The sequence below is a fragment of the Coptis chinensis genome, chromosome 3 (genome assembly GCF_015680905.1).
Source record: "Coptis chinensis isolate HL-2020 chromosome 3, ASM1568090v1, whole genome shotgun sequence".
Taxonomy (NCBI): domain Eukaryota; kingdom Viridiplantae; phylum Streptophyta; class Magnoliopsida; order Ranunculales; family Ranunculaceae; genus Coptis; species Coptis chinensis.
The window spans coordinates 31030883-31052497 of NC_141458.1; the positions used below are offsets into that span (position 1 = coordinate 31030883).

The 21615-nt window shown below is 38.8% G+C and overlaps 2 protein-coding genes and 1 long non-coding RNA gene across 5 annotated transcripts in view; 2 read left to right on the forward strand and 1 right to left on the reverse strand.

Moving 5' to 3' along the window:
* The first annotated feature begins 1794 nt into the window (after positions 1–1794).
* The window catches only part of LOC147509146 (beta-glucosidase 12-like), a 42364-nt gene continuing 22543 nt past the window's right edge, over positions 1795–21615 (forward strand). The window contains exons 1-4 of one of the 2 annotated variants that reach the window (XR_015218364.1): positions 1795–1985; positions 2081–2150; positions 2383–2441; positions 2527–2602. Coding sequence is in view for 1 of the 2 variants with exons in the window: in XM_086601449.1 (XP_086457575.1) it covers positions 1842–1985; positions 2081–2150; positions 2383–2441; positions 2527–2602 (349 nt within the window). In the remaining variant the exon portion in view is untranslated. The remainder of the gene's footprint in view (positions 1986–2080; positions 2151–2382; positions 2442–2526; positions 2603–21615) is intronic. The other variant, XM_086601449.1, reaches the window with a different exon arrangement.
* LOC147509147 (uncharacterized) lies at positions 2610–11565 on the forward strand. Of its 2 annotated transcripts, XR_015218367.1 has the most exons (4): positions 2610–5326; positions 5493–5547; positions 10066–10174; positions 10412–11565. It is a non-coding gene; the product is annotated as an uncharacterized LOC147509147 (long non-coding RNA). The 2 variants fall into 2 exon arrangements; XR_015218366.1 differs by lacking the exons at positions 2610–5326; positions 5493–5547 and adding an exon at positions 6611–6747.
* LOC147509148 (uncharacterized) lies at positions 12514–17918 on the reverse strand. The gene is made up of 2 exons (XM_086599616.1): positions 16053–17918; positions 12514–12610 (listed from the first exon to the last, which is right to left on the reverse strand). The coding sequence occupies exon 1, from the start codon at positions 17916–17918 to the stop codon at positions 16317–16319; it is 1602 nt and encodes a 533-aa protein (XP_086455742.1). The 3' UTR covers positions 12514–12610; positions 16053–16316.

Here is a 21615-nt window from a genome sequence, read left to right on the forward strand (position 1 = left end):
TTTTTCATGGTCTAGACCATGGTAAATAGGTAACAACCCGAAAATGTTTGGCGGAATGTGAAAATCTCCTGCAATCTCATCGAGTTTAATACAAGAAGCAGGTCCTTCCTGTAAGGCAGTATAGAAGTCCAAAAGGGGTTTCTCGATTGTGGGATTTTCCTTAGCCATAACTAAGGGAGATAATGGCAATGAAGATACTTGACGAGGTTGGTCGGGCTAGCAACTTCGAGTTTGTGGGCCTGGAAGGGATGAGACGTGAGCTACGTATTCCTCATCCGCCACAGCCTGTTTACAACCCACAACCCTCGAATGCATATCGGCCCGACTCACGTAATCCGCCAAGTAATCCTCGGATGTTTGTCGTGTGTGGACTGATGGGGAGCCTACTTATATTTCCATTCCCGAGGTGCCTCATGCTCGTTTCTCGAGTTAGAGCCGCGATATTGATCAAGATACCATGGTGAGTTTAATTATTTTATTTATCTTCTTCATTATATATATATAATATGTACTAATTTTTGTATTTTCTTGGATTTTCAGGCTGAGGTTTAGGAAAGATATGAGAACCAGGTTCTTATGTTTGATGGGATGAGGACTGCCCTGTATCATTATAGCCAAGAAAGATAGGGGGCATATTCTCAGACATATCAGCAATCTCAGCGTGCGTATGATGAGACTCGAAAAGCGTATGAGGATATGAAGCAAGTGTACACGCAGCAACATCAGGGATATGAGGAACTTCAGGCTGAAGTAGTTAACCTCCGTGCAGACATAGAAGATCATCAGTCTCAGATTAGGAACTTAGAGGAGCGACTTGAACGCCCAAATAGAGAGGAGATGGATCGAGTGGTAAGGGGCGTAAGAAGAGAGCTAAATAAATTTGATGTAATATGATAGGTTTTGGATTATTTTGGATATTATATGATTATATCATAATCATAGATTTTGGACTGCATAATCATAATCATAGGTTTTTAATTTCTTTAATTTTTTTCAATTTTGAATTACAATTCTTAATTCCTTCAATTGTACAAATGTTAATTTCTTAACTTCTATGCACAACTCATAATTTTTCAAGTTCTATGCACCATAGTTCTAATTTTCAGAAAAAACGCACGCGGTTTTGGCAAAACCGCGCCCATTGAAGCCCAAGCCCACGCGGTTTTGCCAAAACCGCGCCATAGAAACCCATTTAGCAGCTCAAGCCCACGCGGTGTTGCCAAAACCGCGCGATTTTGGCAAAACTGCGTGAGTGATTTGATACAGCACCAAACCTGGAACCAAATATTGGTCTATTTGGTGTTTGGTTTGGTGTTTTTTTTTTTGTTTTCATCAATATGTAGTTCTCCTGAAGTTGAAAAAACACCAAATTCTTGATGCTAGGTTGATATCACTGCTGAGATGCTCTTATAGTGGTGATCCATGACATGTTGATGCAAGACATGTAAAACTTACTAGAACACCGGCCTGAGCAATATGAAAGAATATTTCGAAGTACTCAACATATATATATATCATATGTAATAATATGGGAATATTTCTGAAAAGACCAAAAGGATCGTCATCTGTGCTCCCATCCAATCTTTCGATGCCTATAAGTAGTGCTAATAATTCCCAAAAAAAAAAAAAAAAAAAAAAAAAAAAAAAAAAAAGAAGCACCAATCGTGCCAGTGGGTCTAGGAGAAAATTTGTGATTTGAAATGGATATTCTAGAAATTTTGATTTAACAATGTTTTGGACACTGTAGATGAGGGTGTGTCTTAAAATAAGACTGGCCAGTTGGCAACAGCTATATTTATACCTGAGAACATGGATCGACTTGTTCAAGTAATCAGTTGAATATGGCTATTCGAGTTCATCTGGTCTTAGGCCTTTTTATGGTTGCTATAGTGATCACCTTAGCAGCACATTTTGATTCCTCTACATTTAATCGAAGAAGTTTTCCAACAGAATTTGTGTTTGGAACAGCTTCTTCTTCATACCAGGTAAGTACATAATCGACTTGCATTGTTGTTGTCATTCGTCAGTGCATTCAATTTGTTCATTGTGTTAATATGCTTCGCTTTCCTTTCTTTTATAGTTTGAAGGTGCTTACAATGAAGGCGGTAGAGGCCCAAGTATATGGGATACATACACTCACAAACATCCAGGTAATGAGCTGTGATGTGTGCTCGTGGGAAATTTTCTTGATCTTGGATTATTGTCTTTTTTAGACCTTGCATTTTTTGCAACTAATTGTGTTTCCCAATACCAAGTGTAATGGAATTAGGATTTTCCAAAACTAAGTTTTTACTTTTATTTTTAGTAACAATTCTGATTTCTGAAGATCTTGAAGTCCTATTTTAATTCTTGAGGTATTATCATTTGGTGATGGTGACACAGAAAGAATAGCAGATGGTAATAATGGAGATGTAGCCATTGATCAATATCATCGCTATAAGGTACGTAGAGTATGAAACTTTTCTTTTAAGTTTTTTGCCTTTTCGAGTACATTCTAAATTGTAAAAAAAAAATTGCATTTAACAGGAAGACGTAGTGCTTATGAAAGACATGAGCATGGACGCTTACAGATTCTCCATCTCTTGGTCAAGAGTTTTGCCAAGTAAGTATATCAATCATATAATGTACACATTATATGAATCAATTGCTCCAAATGTACGTATGGTGTAAAACAAATTCTCTGTATAATGCGTTCTATGAAATGGTGAGTGTCTGACTATCTGGAGTTATACATCCTCAAATGAAGATTTTTTTTTTTGGTAACTGCATTTCCTTTTTTTATTAAACATTGCGGAAAGTACATACAACAGTTATATCATTGAAAACTAGATTAACAATACTAGGTGGTGGTCTATTACACCATACAAAAGTATGTCTCAGGGACAAAAGTTGTAGAGCTTCCGGCAAATTTGTTCTAGCTACTGTAGGTTGTAACCACCATTCATTACTATTAGCCTGAGTAGAGCCAAATTTTGCAAGACCATCAGCCACAAAATTTCCTCTCTATAAACCCATTGGAGTTTAAATGAAGTGTGACAGAGAAGGAGGCCCTGAACATCCATGATTATCGATCGTATTTCCCATGGTATAGCCTGCTTGTGCTTTGCAATGCATTGAAAGATATATTGGGAATTAGTTTCAAAGATAATATTTGTTAGTCCCAATTGAGCAGCTAGTTGAATACTAGTTTGCAGAGCAGTGGATTCCGCATATATGGTATCAGATTGGTGTAGAGAAACCCAACATAAAGTCACCCAAACCATTCCTTAAAACACCACCAGCGCCTACTAGACCAGGGTTACAGAGAGAGGATCCATCTACATTGAATTTGAGATAGTGGAGAGGAGGAGAAGTCCAACAAATTGCAATGGAAGTACTACTATGTTCAGAGAATTTCATACTAGAGTGCAGATTCAATAACTCACTAGATAGTTGTTGAGCACTGCGAATGACATTGAAAGGATTGGGTGGCTGTGTTGTAGGTTGAAACCGATATTTGTTCCGCTCTAACCAAATCAGCTCAGCCACATAGTCATAGGAAACAATATAGTCTGGTATTGAGATCATTTGATGTGCGAATCATAGAGAATATATCCAATAGCCAAAATTTTATGTGATTTCTCCTTGAAGCATTTATAGCTTGCAAAAAATTAAGTCCAAACCAAACCACTCAACCAAAAGGACACTGATTAAAAAGATGTAATTGAGTTTCCTCCTATTGTGCACATAAGTAACAAGTAGGATCCACTAAAAAAGATTTAGTCACCAAAAAATCTGCCGTTGGAATGACCCCTTGAGAGCCCTGCCATAAGAAGAAACGAACATTGTATGGCACTTTTAATGTCCATATTTTCAAATATAAAGAAGAGTAAATATCCCGTTTAGGATTAAGAAACCTCATCACTGTTGTATAGGCACTCTTGACTGGTATATGCATGCCATGCGTGTCAGGTGCCCAGAATTTGGAATCCTCATGAACCACGATACAAAGAGGCAGTGAAAGTATTCTGTTACTAATGAGTAAGAACAAGCTCTTCATTCCAGCATCGATTCACCGGATCAATAAAATTTGGCACACAGTAACCAGTTGGTTGTGGAAGTAATGGGAGTGGACAAGGTGTGTCTGGCACCCAGGAATCTAGCCATGCTCGAACAGATAAACCATCTCCAATATTCCACCGAATACCATGCGCAAGGAGATGTCTAAGTTTGTATATTGACTTCCAAACCAATGAAGCAAAAGATGGACATCTTGCTCTAAGAAAATTGCCACGAGGAAAATACTTGTCTTGCATATATGTCGCCCACATAGACTTTGGATTCAATAAAGACCAAGCATGCTTGCCTAATAATGCAACATTTTGAACCTCCAAGTCTTTATTAACACCTAACCCTCCTTCTTTGAAAGGTTTGCCCACAAGGTTCCAACTGAATTAATGTAATTTACGCTGCCCTTCTCATGCCCCCAAAAGGAGGATTTCCTGTACTAGTCTAACTCCTCAATGATATGGACTGGAAGTCTAATACATGACATAATATGAGTAGGTAATGCAGATAAAACAGAATTAATTAATGTAATCTTACCACCCTTTGCAATTGATGTCAAAGAAGACTTCCAGCCTGCCAATCTACTTTGAAGTCTCTAAATCAAATTAGAATATTGATCCATGGTTGCTTTACCTACCAAGTATTGATGGGACTCCTATATAATTAGGAAAAGAAGTAGTACAAGCAACCTTATATACTCTATGCAAGATAGAAATAGAACTTCTTGAAATGAAGATTAATTGAATTGATGAAAACATGTAGTAATGCCTTAATAAGAGTTTCCGAGAGTAACTGCATAATTCCCTCCTTTCCAAAACAGGGCAAAGCGGCCTCGCCCAGCTTCTGTTAAAACAGTTCTAGCTAAGATTGGAGGCTGGAAAAATAGAGCGAGGGAGAATACTCAACTCTACCAAGAGTTGAGTAGTTTCCTATTTATATATATCTTATATATAATGGGAAAACTTGCCCCGTTTATTAGTCCCCGTATTCTCCATTTTACACCAAGCTTTTTAATCACAAGGGTACCCGAAAGTTTCACCCTCTAAGTTTTCGGAGAGCTTTAAATGAAAGGGTATATTGGCCATTGTACGCACTGAATTATTTCACACCCGTTTAATCGAAACAGTGCGTCTCTTATAACAACTCTAAAACTCAATTCTGTCAATTTCTTCATAATAATTAATAAAACTCTACGAGGTTGCTATGGTTATCCAAATTAAAACTTCAAGTTTCATTGCGCACACTTCAAGAACCCCAATTGGATAGAGAAAAATAAAAGGTTCGTCTTCTCCATTCTTGACCCTGCATGATTTATTGTAAATACATAGATATTTATTTTAGTTTACTTATAATGCCAAAACCTGATTTCCTCAACAATCATATTTTCTTTCAATCTGTTGTCTGAGACTTTTGTATGGTGTTTTTCTGTTGTTGCGGTTTTGAAGGTATATTTCTGTTTTGACTTTCTCCTCAACAATCTGTTGTCCCCACGACGCAAAGGTATGGTCTTCTGCCTCTTTTACAACTTTCTGCCTTAATGGCTTCACAGTTATCTACAAATCCGAGTTTTATTCCAAATTTTTGTTTAACGATTTCTACTATAATAGTTGGTATACGATTTCTACAACTTTCTTTGTTTATACGACTATAATAGATTGTCATACTATATTGTTGCTTTTGTTCTTCATTTTATAGTTGGTATCATTATTCTGTTTCATCGGTAATTTACATCATTCCCAGCATGACTATAAAACTCAACGTCTTCAGAAAACAGACATAGACACCGTTTCCGTTTTCCCAATTAAAAAAAAAATGAAAACCGTTCGTTCATCTTCTCCGTTCCTGATATTCCCAATTAAAACCCGTCAAGTTCGAAATTTCAAATCAAACACTTTGCAACCAATTCTATGAAGATGACCAGTCGATCAGAAAAATTCCGAAACCAATCGATTATTCCGGTGGCATTCTTTGCTTCGTTATAAATGCAAGTGAGTAAATAAAACTCTTCGATACAATTCTCTGTTTCCAATTTGTAGGAAACCACACTAAATTCTTTGCACCGTTTCAACACCGTTTCCAGATTTAACAAAGAAAAGTAAATCATCTTAATTCATGTAATTCATTATATATAAAGCGGATACCAGATTTCCCAATTAGTTCCCGTATTCCCGGTTTTACACCAAAGTTTTTAATGGGAAGGGTACCGGAAAGTTAGACAACCACTTATTTTTTGTTCTTCATTGAAAGGGTACATTTGTAATTAGCCTGTCACCCGAAAAATAACCCAAACAGACGCACCGCTTTGAGCAGTTTACCAAAATTAGAAAAACTAAGTTGTTCGGTCATCTTCTCTAAACCAATCTCTTTCTCAACTCTCTATCTCTGCGCCTTCACATTTTTTTCCATAATCGATTGATGCATCAAAGAGGCGATTCTTTGAGATAAATCCGTTTCATGAATAACTGCAATACCAAAACTCGTTTCGAAGTTCGTTAATCTGCAACGAAATTTCTGATTACTTTCTTATCTCTCAACAAATTTTCTTTGGATTCTTGGTATGTTTTCCCATTATAATTTATTATTTTGTTTAGATCAGATTTGTATTTAGAGTGATTTTGTTGTACTTTCATATTGCAATAGCACTATCGGGCTATCAACAATTAATCCAGGAGTGTGTGTTCTGCGACTCCCATTTTTCAGGTGTGTTCCATTCAATTTTCGTCGTTGGTGATTATCTCGAGAGTTTAGTGCATTCTTAAGAAATAAGTACTACTAATTTATTATTAAGACTGATTCTGTGTGAACCAGAATGGATTTCCATACTATTGTTGCTTATGTTCTTCATTTTATAGTTGGTATCATTCATTATGTTACATGTTGCTCGTTTGTTTCCCCCCAAATAATAATATTCTTTTTGCTGGGAATGATTTCAGTGTGCTCCATATATAAAATTATGGTCTCTGGATTATTTGTTTAATATATAAAATTATGGTCACTAGGGTGTCTGCTACATACCGTTCTTTTGTGGGTCTTTAATTTCTATATCTCTTAAGTGTAGACTCACAATGTAATAAGACATCTCTTTGGATGCATTACTTTTGACATCATTTCAATTTACCAATCTTAAATGCAGCGTAGCCAAAAAGTTCGCCCCTTCTTTACCTTTTATAGTCTGTAGCCTATTTAACTTTTTCCTTCGTTTATGGCTACTCACTTTTACATTTATATTTAGCGATGCTGTTGTTCAGACTAAATTGTTGTCTAAGTTACTGTATATAGTATTCTGTGGTGCTTAGTTTCCCTACATAAGGTTTTAATTTTTAACGTCTCATCAATTATTTCAAACAGAATTCACATTTCGTCTATTTTTCAACCATCGGCTATGCATTTTGTAGTTTGTTCAGATAGTTCAAACTGCATTTCACGGTAAACAATTGTAGTTTAGTTCAATTCCCAATGTACTGTGATTTTCCTCTCTTTGTTGGCGTCTTGGTGTATGTTCAAGGTTTATGAGGACGAGTCCAATCAAAAGGATCTTCTCCCTCTCAATTCCATCCACTCCTCCAATATTCTTTTTAATGTGTATTTCTTAATATTTTTCTAATGTCACAGATTTAATAATAATTACATTATTAATAGGGCTATTTTAACACCGAGGAATGATGTTGTTGATAAACTTAATAATTAGATGATAGGAATGTTCCCAGGACAAGGAAAAAACTACAACTCATTTGATATTGTTCCACCTGATCTTCAGAACTTATATCAACAAGAATTTTTAAATTCTATTGCACCAGGTGGCTTGCCACCACATCAATTAACTCTGAAAAAGGGATGTTCAATCGTGCTTCTTAGAAATATTAAACCGAGTATAGGGTTCTGTAATGGTACTAGATTAATTTGTCTTCATTTCTATGATAATACTATATGTGCTGAGATTTCGACTGGACAGTTTAGAGGTAAAAGAGAGTTTATACCACGGATACCTCTCGAGCCAAATAAAAGCGAACACATGCCGTTTACTTTTATAAGGAAACAATTTCCAATTAAGCTTAGTTTCACATTGACTATTAATAATCACAAAGACAGACTATTCGTGATGTTGGTATAGTATATACCTTCCTGATCATGTTTTCACTCATGGCCAACTATACGCTGTGCTATTAAATCGGCGAGTACTCAGCGAGTACTCGGTGAGGAATCGCTACTCGGTACCTAGCCGACCCGACCAACCAATTACTCCCCATAAGTGATCGGGGTCCAAAAATCACCAAGTAATCGGCCGCGTTGCCGATTTATGACGAATCGGAATCGGGCGAGTTACTCACCATAAATCGGTATATAAAAGAAAACCGAGATTTTTCTTTTTTCTAACCACGAAATCAAGTTAGGGCTTTTCTCCAGCCGCGAAAACAAGCTCCAATTCCAGGTACGTTTTTTTCTTTTTCTCCACTTTCTCCACTTTCTTTTTTTCTTTCTCTCTGTCTCTCACTCTCTCCAGTCTGTTCTTCTCTACGTTTTTTTCTTCCTGCTCTTCTCCTCTCCAGTCTGCCACTCGCCCACTCTCCACTCTCTTTATAAATGCAAAACGTCAATTTTTTTTTCCCCGATAATCTTCACAAAATATGTTCAGTGAACACTATGTGGTGTATTTTGACTGAACACTATGTGGTGTATTATGATTTTTGAGAACCTACTTGAATACTTGATGACAACTTAATATAAAAAAAATAAAAATAAATGTGCTAACCCATGTTTTGCATTTGTAACTATGACAAGTTAAAGAAAAGAAAAGATTGAAAAAACAATGATATTGATTTGAAACTTTAGTGGTCAAATAACTATGGACAATGTCAACATTTCTATAGCATATTGATAGCAAAATTTTGTACCATGTTGTATGCCACATTGCCCGTCAATGTACATGCTACATATAAACATAAAAATTAAGACATCTCGAGTAATCCCGATTAATCCCGACCGAGTAGACCTATTTCGCTACTCGCCTCCTCCACCGAGTAGCGACCGAAAGTAGCGGTTTAAAAATCGCCGAGTAATCCCGATTAATCCCGACCGAGTAGACCCTTTCGCTACTCGCGACTTCCCCGAAAGTAGCGATTTAAGCGATTTAACCGCCTGACTATACGTTACATTGTCGAGGTGTGTCTCAAGAAATAACATAAAGATTTTAGTAAAAAATGGAACCTTAACTAAACGTAGTGGAACTTACACTAGAAATATAGTATATCGGGACGTGTTACTTAAAGATAATGATGATGCTTTGGATGCTTTACATTGAACTTATTTTCATGTCATTATGCTATCATGCAATGAATTGTTATTATTATTATTATTTTTTTAATAAAAAAAACTCCCTGATTTTCGTCTGTATAATAAAATCTGATGTATTCCTGCAGTACCTTTTTAATTTGATTTATTTGACGATTATTTGTCTACCGCCGTTTAAATAAACAACATGGTTAGTTCGGGATACCCACCCACAACTAATAGTTGCAATTAGGCATACCTCATCCCTACTACTCCCCACCTCCTTAGACAAAAAACATAAAACTGTTCAAAAAAAAAAATGGTGATACCCCCGCAGTTGAAAAATCCACTAGCGAAGATTTTTTTTTTACATGAACAAGGTTTGCTAAGCTTTCCTTTTGTTGGTACAATACATGGGTGCCTTTTGTTTTTACAATTAAGCCCTTACTGTAAACAAAGCAAACAGCCAAACAATAAGAATAACAACTATTAAAGGGAGGGTATCCACGAGTGACCCAAAACATTTTTAACTCCGCCAATGCATTTTGCGTTTTTGCGTTGCTGGTCCCAAGCCCAGATAAAGGAAGAGGGAAAATAAATTTATTTTGATGTTCTCTGCTCTTAGTTATTCTTAGTCTTGATAGCTCATTTGGGACTTTAAACATAGCATGTCAGGCTCTCGAAATTTTCTTAGGAAGTGCTTACTATCCAGCTGTTAATTCCTGTCATTTCGTCCTTTTTCCATTTCAGGTTCTACATGTGGTGGTGGAGCAATCTAGATGTCACTGAAGCTGATTTTAGTTTTTGCATGTGGTGGTGGAGCAATATACATGTCGCTGAAGTTGATATGCAAGTACAGGTTAGTAAATGTGCTATACAAGATGTGCAGCCATTATTGGGTCTATAAGATTAGGATTTAAGAATTTAACTCTATACAAGACTATTTTGTTTTTGGATTTGATTTATGCATTTTCCCTACAATCTGTGGACTGACCTCTTTTGGAATTCAAGTGAGTATAGTTCTATTGGCCCATCATTGGACCAGTTTTCCTGATATTCTACACGTGCTTACCTCTTTCTTTTTATCTTCGCGCAGTTTGTTCAAGATATACAAGTAATCACGTCTAACTTTTGTTACATTAACAATCGATTGTGACTCTGAAGAGGTCCAATAGAGTCAATGGTGTCGCAAAGGATGGGATACGGACAGTGTTTTCAGGCTGAACAAAATGCAAGGCTAGGTGTTGCCGTCATTGTGATTAAACTTTAGATGATGATGAATATGTTATCACTCGAAAGAAGTCGATGGAAAGCCAACATCCTTCTTAACACATGAATCATAGCATCGATATACATTGGCATCGCTCTCATCAATGCAAGATTCCTACAAGGAAGGAACATTACTCTACTCCTACAACCGTGTTATGCATGGCTTTAGTTCGAGGATAACACCATCTCAGCTATCCGAGTTGCATCAACTACCAGGTCATCATGTTGCATACCGTGAGTCATATGGAAAGCTATTCACCACTCGCACCCCCAAGTTCCTTGGCTTAAAACACATTTCTGTTTTATGGTCTGCAGCTTCATATGTTAAAGATGTAATTATCAGATTACTTGACACTGGCAGGTTGCAGTAGTTTCAATGACAAAGCAATGACACCAGTGGCAGAGAGATGGAAAGGTAACTGTGAAAATTGAACAACATTCAGCCCTTTCAATTGCAACTTCAAGCTCATAGAGGCTATGGAACGCACACATCCTCAACAGCTGTAGATAAATCTGTAATCACTGCAGCACATCCCGCATATGCCAAGGGAACATTAAGAGGAGTCACCCCAGGTGCACTCCTTGGACTTGATGTTGGAACCCCTTAGCCAGCTGGTTTTGCAAAATAAAAAACAACTGAGTCAGTGAAAAGAAATGACAGAGAGGAGATATTTGAGAGAAATTTCAAAGAAAAAACAAGTCTGGAACACAGTACTGAAAAAATGCCGCTTGATCACAAGAAAACCCAAGAATTTTGGAGCTCAGGGAGTAGCCCATGTGGAAGGAATCAGTAGGGAGAATCTTAATGAAGAAACTCCTTATTCTAATCTCTTGCTGATAAATCGTACTGCTAGCCCTCTTTCATGGTAAGTTCATTTTCAATGTTGGTATTTGTCTTTAGTCCTGTATTGATAGAAGGGTTGAGCAGATCCTAAACAGTGTAGTTTGACCATAATCAAAACCGACTTTGATGTGAAGCTTGAGATTTTTTAGACCTAGGATTTGTTTGACTTATAGTGCAAGTTTTTCATTTCCCCTGTCAACTCGGTTGGAATATGTGTATAGGCGTAACATTGCTAGCTTCTGTTATACATCGATCATAATTATCAAAACTTAAAACTAAAATAAACAAACAAAATAAATAAAAGCGATCGTAATTGCCATCCGGGTTTATGGAGTGCAAGGATAGAAACAACCGCAGTGCTATAATGCTATCATATTCATTTCTCCCTTCTATGGCATCAAGGAAACTAAGAAATGCAGCAGAGAAGGTGTGTTGGTCTGTAAAATCTATTTGTATACACATTATTTGCTCAGTGTATCTTCTTTTTTTCTATTTTTTTATAATGGTTATGCTCTCTAGCCAAGTAAAAACTGGTGGACCATGTTACATGCAAAATTCTGCTATGAGTATTGCCTGGTTAATCATCACTGAAAGTAGCTGTATTTTCTTTGTCCACACATGTGATGTGCAATGTGTAATGTGTTGACGTAACATGTTAAAACCCGTAAACCGATACCCCTTCATTTTGGGGTGAGGTGTACGGGATACATCAACTACATCTTTTTTTTTTTTTTGATGCAAATCATACTATATTATATATTTAGCAAAAAGTTACACAAAATGGGGTGAGCAGCCAGATTCTGAAATACACACTGGGAGATCAGATGGTTCTAATTCCTGGTAAACCCACGCAGCTAGTGAGTCTGCATCACCATTCAAGTTCCTGCTAATCCATCTAAAGGCAAAAGAGCTAAGCTCAGATCCTAAACTGAAAATATGATTTTTTATACATTCCCATTGCCATCTACATGAGCTGCCTTGTAAAGCTCCAATTACTTCAGCATTATCCCCTTGTATCACATAGTGGTGTCCTCCAAGACGACGTGCGGCTGACATTGCAACCGGTGACTTCGACTCCGCTCGCTTGCTGCTTCCAAGGCCCTGAATCTCCTAACCGCAACCCCAACAATAGCACCCTCACTATCAACTGCAATAGCCCCAGCTCCAGCCCACCCTTGTTGCCTGTGGAAGGAAGCATCAAAATTAATGAGTATACTAGCATTAGGTATAAGTGGAAAGACAGACTCCAAATTTATATCATCATAAGCTAGAGCAGGGTTAGTGTGAGGATGTGCTTCACTATATGCCAGATAGCACTTCTCTGCCAGCCTGCCGCTTTCTCTGACCAGCCTTTCACAGTTAGTCTTTCTCTTCTCAAACTTCAAGTGATTCCTGGCTTGCCAGATCTTGTGAATCAGGACAACAATGTGGGTTCCAGCCAGCCTAAGCTCTTCATCAGGACTACAGCACCAAGTCAAGAAGAGGTCTAGCCTCTCTCTTATGGAAGTCTGTTGTTTCTTGTGCACTTTCAACCCAACCTGGGATCCAAACCATACCATCCTTACCCATTCACAGGTGAAGAACAAGTGGTCTGCAGATTCCATCTCTTTGAAGCAGAAGGGGCAGGATAAGTCCCCCTTAATTTTCCTCACTGCTAGGACATCACCTGTAGGTAGGATCTGCATATAAAGCTTCCAGAGGAACATTTGTATGTAGGCTGGGAGAGGAGCCTTCCATATATGTCTAAGGGTGAGGTGGTTACAGCTAGAGCTTTGTCCCATCTCTTGTTTAGGCTTAAGAAAATTATAGACAGACTTGACTGAGATGTTACCACCTCTTTCCTGTCCCCATTTCATCTTGTCTGTACTATTTTCTTCAGGTCTTATCTTGATATCCAGAACCTTCCTACAAATGAAGTGATTAAGGTGAAGACTAAGTTTAGTCTCATCCCATCCACTTTTGTCTGGCAGAAACAGATCTGAGACCACACTAGAATCCAAGGTGGGTGCTACCACCCCCAACTCCTCCAGCGTACTGGGCTTGCCATTGCAGAACAGCCAAGGGTCCTTTATTGCTGAGATAGAATTCCCATTTCCAATGGCCCAAATCAGACCCCCACTTATGTCATTAAAAGTTCTATGGATCCCTTTCCAGAAGTAGGATGCTTTGTCTGGGGGTTTTTTTACATCACCAATCCAGTGTTTACCATATATGCTGAACATAGTCCTAGTCCATAGGGACTGTAAGTATGTAGCAGCTTTCCATGGCAATTTAGCCAACATGGCTACATTCATGTCCCTAGCCTTTCTCAGGCCAAGTCCCCCCACATCTTTGGGCTGACATATGTGCTCCCACCCAATGGTGTGGACACTTTGAGATTGTTCCTTTCCTACCCACCAGAAATCTCTACATGCCTTGTCAATCTTAGTGCAAGTAGAGCGCAGTAGCACATAGGTTGACATGGCATATAGGGGGGTAGATTGAACAACAGCTTGGATAAGAGTGGTCCTGCCAGCTTGGGACAGGACCTTTGCTCTCCATCCCTTGATCTTATTTTGGATCTTGTCTACCAAGTAGTCAAAATCCTCCGACTTCTTTCTTGATAGCATGATAGGAACACCAAGATACATTTCCTTAGGACCAAAGTTCCTAACTTTCCAGAATCTTTTCAGTCTGAACTTTTGTCTATAAGTTACATTTCTACTGAAGAAGATACTAGTTTTTTCAAAGTTCACTTTTTGGCCAGAAGCCTCACAATACCCATCAAGGATTCTCTTGAGGTTTCCTGACTCTACCATATTAGCCTTAGTAAAGAGGATTAGGTCATCTGCATATAAGAGGTGAGATAAGGCAGGGGAGTTTCTTTTGATTTTAATACCATGTAGCTCCTCTTCCTGTTCAGCCTTAGCAATCATTCTAGACAGGGCCTCAGAGGCAATGATGAACAAATACGGAGATAAAGGATCTCCTTGCCTCACTCCTCTTTCAGGGACGAACCTCTCCAGAGGGGAACCATTTAGCATAACTTGGAAAGAAACAGTGGAGACACACTGCTGAATCATGTGTCTCCATTTCATATTAAAACCCAGCTTCTCAAAAATGTTATCAATGAAGGTCCACTCAACCCTATCATAGGCCTTTGCCATATCCACCTTAAGAGCAATCCAACCCTCATTTTTTGATTTCATGTTCTTCATATTATGGAAAACCTCACAGGCTAGCCCCACATTGTCCCCTATACTTCTGCCTTTAATGAAAGCCCCTTGGAAAGGGGAGACAATTTTATTAATCAAACCTTTAAGTCTGTTGGCAAGAATCTTGGAGATGATCTTGTATCCAAAGTTGCACAGGCTAATAGGTCGAAACTTGGAAGCATGGTCAGGATTAGCAATTTTAGGAATCAGGGCTATGTGAGTCTCATTCAACCTAGGATTCAGACTCCCTTGGTGGAAAAAGTCCTTTACAAGGTCTATCACATCAGGCCCTATGATGTCCCAGCATTTTTGGTAAAAAATGCCTTGAAAACCATCAGGCCCTGGGGATTTATACCCACCCATCTTTTTAACCACTCCCCATATCTCCTCACTAGTAGGGATGCCTGTAATGATCTCATTTTCTCTGGCAGTGATGCAAGGATGAAATAAGTTTAAAATCTCATCATTTCTGTGGGGGTGGTCAGAGGTGAAGATCCCCTGGAAATATTGGTTCAGGGAAGCCCCCACCTCAGTCCTACCCTCCTTCCAATCCCCTTCATTGTTTCTGATTTTCTCTATAGTGTTTTTCCTTCTCCTGAAGATGGTGGAGAGGTGAAAAAACTTAGTGTTTCTAGCCCCATCCTTCAGCCAAGATTGAGATGACTTCTGTTTCCAGAAGTCCTCTTCTTTGTCATACCATTCTAGCAGCTCATCCTTAAGCTTTTTGGCCTTATTATAGTTACTGATGCTAAAGGGTTTACTTAGCACAGTATCAAGATTGGCTTGTGTAGCCTTAATATTGGTAAAGATGTTACCAAAAACATGTTTATTCCATAGAGCCAGATCCTTTGTTGTTTTCTCCATCTTTTTTATGAAGTTACTATCAGGTAACTCATGAGAGATCGAGTTCCAAGCCTTTTCTATGGTCTCCATGCAAGTTTCATGTTTCAACCACATATCAAAGAATTTAAAAGGTCTGGGCAGTTTCTCCTCTTTTTTTTCTAGATTAATGAACAGGGAGACATGGTCAGAGGTGGCATTAGCCCATGTTCTAATCTGGGCATTAGGAAAGGAGGCCAGCCACTCCGGTGTTGCCAGAGCTCTGTCCAGCCTTTCCAGAATATGGTCATATGGTTTTCTATTGTTGCTCCAAGTGTATTTGGGGCCTTTAAACCCCAAATCCACAAGACCAAGATCATTTATGAAATTATTAAACTCCTGCATGCTCTTAGTGATTCTACTCCTCCCACCTATCTTTTCATCTAAACTTGATATGGCATTGAAATCCCCAAAGAGGCACCAAGGGCCAGGGATTAAGGGAGCAACATCCTTCAGCTCAGCCCATACTTTATTTCTATTATGGGCTATAGGGTTCCCATACACAAAAGTGAAGAACCAAGGCTCAATATGAAAATAATTTGAGAGCTTACCAGTCACTTGGTTGCGAGATGACCCTAGAATTTCCAACTCCACATCTTCTTTCCACAAAATAGCGAGCCCACCACTAAGACCTTGAGCTGGAACCGCAAAAAAGTTGCTAAACTTGAGTTTCTTACTTAACTTACCTATTCCTTCCTGACTTGCCTTTGTTTCAGCCAAACAGACTAGATCTACACTAAACTTCCCAATGAGGTCCTTTATTTGTTGAACTGCCGTGGTGGTACCAATACCTCGGCAATTCCAGGCGTGGATCGTCATGGATACCAAGGCAGCTGTGAAGGGACAGCTACCGCGAACCCTGGAGGAGTTTGTGACAGACCCCCACTGTTGTCTTCCCCTTTTTGGACCTCAGCTTTCTGGACTTGTTCAGAACTCTCTTTCTGACACACTTCCTGACTTGTTTCCCCTGGATCTTTCCCATTACTTCCTTCGTACTTGATCACTTTAAAAACTGTGGAATCATCCATAGCCAATGGAACTACATGCCTTCTTGCTATCGGTCTTTGCCTTCTGCTATCGGTCTCATCAAACTCATCCCCACCCAGTGAAGCTTTCTCATACTCCATGGGAGTCTTCTCTGGATTCACAGCAGAACTCTCCCCGATACTGTGATACTTTCCTTTGAAAGAGACTCTTCTCGTAACAAACGAGTCATCCACTGCTAAGGGTTTAGGTTGCTTGGCCAAAGAGATGTTGTCTTCTGAATCATATCCACCTTCTTCAACACTCCCTTGCACCAGATCCCCTGGAGCAAAATCCAAAGCTACTTCCTCTTGCATTGGTACATTCTGCATATCCAAACTTGGGCCCCTCTCTTCAGAGTATGAGTCCTCTTCCCATTCTGTGAAGGCATCCGAAGGAATTTGGTCTTCTGGGATGCTATGGTCTGAGAGATCAGAGGGTATGTTGGGGTTGAGAGACCGGCTTGAGTTTGAGGGGCTTGAGTTGGAGGGGTCTGTAGATGCGCCAGTGTCACTAGAAATATTAATTACTGGAACCTCTTCTGGGATTAACATATGCCCTAGGCCTAGTTTCCTAAGCTCATCAGCCTCCTTCTTAGCCCTCTTAGATTGTTTTGCTACCGCCTTCAAACAATACCTTTCCCATTCTGCATCATCCATGTTTTGTTGTTTTCCGGTAGATCTAGTAGCAAAGGATCGCTTCTTTCCTATCCTTTCCTCTTGACCAGCACCTTCACGCTTCTTAACTACTACTCCCTTTCTCTTACCTCGAGATGCCACCGTTTTAAGACCCCTTCCACGTGTAGGCAGTCCTGTGAACTTGAAGCAAGAGCTCTCTCCTCCAGCTGGTGAGGTGAAGTGTTGAGATCCATCAGGCGTGGTGCTCTCACGACTTTGTATGATGATATCCGACAAAAGTAAAATAGAGGGCGGCGTAGCCTGTTCAGCCACAGAAGATGGTCCTGTTCCCAAGGACTCATCTATTAAAGCTATCTCGCCTGGTTCTCCAGCTGTGTGATCTCGAAGAGACTGCCTATGCTCTTGTTCTTGATTGCAGATATCTGTTTCGAGACCCTTACCTTGGTCCATATCCATCATACTCGAGCTTGGGCTCCAGAGCACCAAGGCCTCACAGGCCTCTTCTATTCTCTGATCTGGGTCCATCGAACCAGCTTTTGCCCCTGAGTCATGGGCCTTTTCCCTATCTGTCATATCCAGGTCCACCCCTTTGTTTGAGACAGTGCCCAGCTCAGCCATTCCAACGGTTACTGATTCCGTGATCATCCAGACTGATGTATCCGTTCTGTGTTCTGTCAGAACCTCTGAAATACCCTCTGTACCCTTTGGCCTGACCTCCACACTCGCCACCACCGAAAGCCGATTGGTGGTAACCATATCCCATCACTCTTCCACAGCTTCTTTCCAGGGGGGGTTCTGTTCCTAGCTGGAATTTGATCCATCCTAGGTTTTTTAGGGGAACCAAAAAAAAGTAATCGATTTTGGGATTGGCACAAAGCCGTTGTTGTAGAAGACATTTGCTCTTAGACCAAAAGAGAAATTATTTTTTATATCTCTAGGAGAGCCTCCCAGCTTCCTCATCTCCAAGCTATGTTTTTCTCTGATACTACAGTAATGTATATCATGCCCAATACATCCACAAAAGTAGCAGAAGATTTCTAGCTTTTCGTATTTGAAGGAGACACAGAGGACTTCGCCCAATTCCGTACTCAACTCAATACCTTTTAGCAATCTCTCTTTGATGTCCATTCGCACTCTCACCCTTGCAACAGGGTTTTTGAAAGCAGATGAACACTGAAGATCCATCCCCTTAACTTTGCCCAGAGTTGAGCCCACTTTGTGCACATTTTTCTCATTTATGCGATCTCTTGGGAGTCCAAAGATCTGCACCCAGAAGTCCACTCTATCAAATCTTCTGTCTTCTTCCATGCTTCCCAAGTCATCTACTTTCTTTACGGATAGGATAAATCCTTGGATCACCCAAGGTCCATTTTCCTTGACATGCTTATAGTCTTCTACCTCCGCAAAAACCATTTTGTAGATACCTTTTGAAATGACTTCTATCTTGGTCTCCCCCTTGATTTGCCAGCATCGATGTACTTCATCTGCAAGATCTTGTAGAGATATGTGCTTTCCCCCATATAGCTTCCCCACCAAGGTCGTGTGATCTGTAAGTAATTCTCTGGGGTTTTTGCAGCCAATCTTCACCACATGTTTCTCCTTAGAGCAAAATAAGTTTTTTATATCTTCTTGGAGTTTCTCTATTCTGTCCCTTGAGAGCTCTCCTTGCTCATCGTCCCCTACTACACCTCTATCTGTCGATTCCATCAACCAGAACTGCTTAGTCTATCAGAGGCTAGATTACCAGATAACTAACAACAAACTAAACCTACTAAAAAACGTGAAGCAAAAGAAAAAGACAACTGAAAACTACTCCGCATAAGCTGGACTCAGTAAAGGAAAAAAGAAATTTGAAATTTGAAATGTGAGAACAAAAAGGGGGGAAGAGTTTGGTATGTGCTGCTTTGAGCCGCAGCAGAGCTGTTTAATGGACATAACAGTTGAAGAAGATGGTAAGTGATCTTCTCAAATTGAATAGGATACATCAACTACATCAGCATTAGACTTTGGAAAACAACATAAAAATTAGGTGCATGTAGAAAATCTGGGAATCGTAATTGGGATTTGGTACAGCCGTACAAGTCATTTCTTACTAATTGTGCTTTAGTTATATGCTAAATTACTTATGACTGCCTTGGTTGGCTACACGGACTTCGCCGAATGGGGATCGATAGACTCTAGAGAATGGACACTTATAGACGCACAATTGACTACACTTGGTCCGTACTTTTATCTGAAGCATGACCAGAGATCTTCTAGAACGTTGCCCTATCAATTTCCACTTTCTTTTTGCTCTTCGCGGAACGGATAAATATGTAATTACATGGTCCTCGTACTCTTTCAGTTAGAATTGTAAAATTAAAATACTCGCAAAACATACACACCGTTCCTCTTTCCCTACTTTCTCAATTACAAAAAAAAAAAAAGACGTATCTCCATGGCATGCGCTTCTCTCCACTGAATTCTGCCGATTTGCTACAAAACCGTCGATCTCCTCGTCTCTCCTCCTCCCAAACACAACCAAACACGGAAAAAAAAAACAAAAAACAAAAAACAAAAACAAAAAAATAAATAAATAAATAAATAAATAAAAATCAAATAAAACTTTGTGGAAGAAGCTAAGTGAACTATTTAGAATTAAACTTTCTTTGTTTCCACTTTGTAGGAAACCACTTTCAATTATCTTGATTTTGTTTTGCAGGCAATCACAACTATTATCTTATGTTCCTCAATATCCTAGGTTGCACCAGTTTGCCGCAGAATGACTAAATCAATCAGAATATGGTCGAAAAATAATGGTTATTATCATACCACTTTAGACGCAACTCAAATACCATCACATAATGAAGGTTTCATATTGATGACAGAAGGATCATTTGACAATACAGCCCTCCTAATGAAATATCATATACGTCTCATCGTCGACTTTTGTTTTCATTCTAGATTGGAAGAGTATGAAAGTGAAGCAAAAGTCATCTTCAACTGTTATTTCTTTATCGGATTGGAATGAGAATACTTTTTTTCTCTTACTTTCACTTTTTTTGGATTTTCAATTTGCCATTTGATTTATTAGTTGCAGGATACTACTTTCTTCCATTGAATGAAAACCAATAGTTAAATACCTTTTCAATTATATTCTTACTTTTGTTCCTTTATAACTTTTTTAGCCATGTGGTTATTTCTTCATCTTTTATATCCCCCATCTCATTCTTAATTAAACCAACTCTATTGTTTACATATCATGTTCCAGCATTCAAATTCATTTCCAAACAAAGCATTTCTATGTAAAGACTCAAATTTTTTTTACTGAACTATTCTTTTTTACGTTTGCTAAGCAATTATTGACATTGACATCTTTCAAATAAAAAAATTAACTATTTTTGCAACACGTGCATCGCACGTGCCCTTTTACTAGTATATATAAATAGGAAACTACTAGATACGGTTCGGACTTTCACACCGTATATACAAGACACAAAGGATAGGCGCCCTCCCATGATAGTTCAACATCTAACTCCATTTGTTGCTCACGCCTATATATAAGGAACATATAATAAGTGCACGCCCATACATATTTCAACACTCCCCCACAAGCTGTAATTATATGAACTGTGTATATTACATCTTGGATTGGATTACATAAATAAATGATAAGAATACTACTCTTCCTTTCTGATAGGACTGTCTTTAGTTGAAAAACTCGAACAACTGTGGAGACATTCTAGAAAGTGAAACTATCAATTTGGGCAATAGCCTAAACTACATATTGAAGTTGTAACACAGTCACAAATTGTAACAATAACACTTGTTTAGTGGCGCGTTGTTTGGCTGCTACTCACTCCATTTTCTACTATGGATGTCATAATATAAATTGCAAACAATAACACTGATTTGATGTGTGTTTCTTGGCTGTTACTATCAATATCACTGTTGTAGTCAACAAAATATTGCTCTGAATACTCCTGAATACTGAATATTGATGCAGTTTAAGCATGATTGCAACCTGAATACTAATACCAACTGATGCAACTTAGGCATGACTGCTACCTGAAAACACGAGTGCAATTTAGGCATGATTGCTGCCTGAAAGCCACTGAATACTGTTGCAGTTAAGGCGTGACTGCAACCTGAACTCATACTCTTCCACATACATCTCCATATTCTCCCCATCAAGTTGGAACATTCTAAGTCTTTTGTATATTCCAACTTGACCAATATCTGCAATACTATAGAACACGATGCAATATAAACTCATGAGAATATTGGAGAGCTACCATTACTACTGGTGGAATTCCACTTGCCTCAAATACTACTATACTCGATGTTCTCATACTCAAATACTACTCAATGTCACATATCTCCATATTCTCCCCCTCAAGTTGGAATATACAAGTCTAAGTTAGAACATACAAAGACTTGTCTATTCCAAGTTGAACTTGAAACATAGGAAACC

What these genes read in the sequence shown, in the direction of transcription:
- LOC147509148 (XM_086599616.1), bottom strand. Translation starts at nt 17,918, where the DNA reads ATGGTTACCACCAATCGGCTTTCGGTGGTGGCGAGTGTGGAGGTCAGG.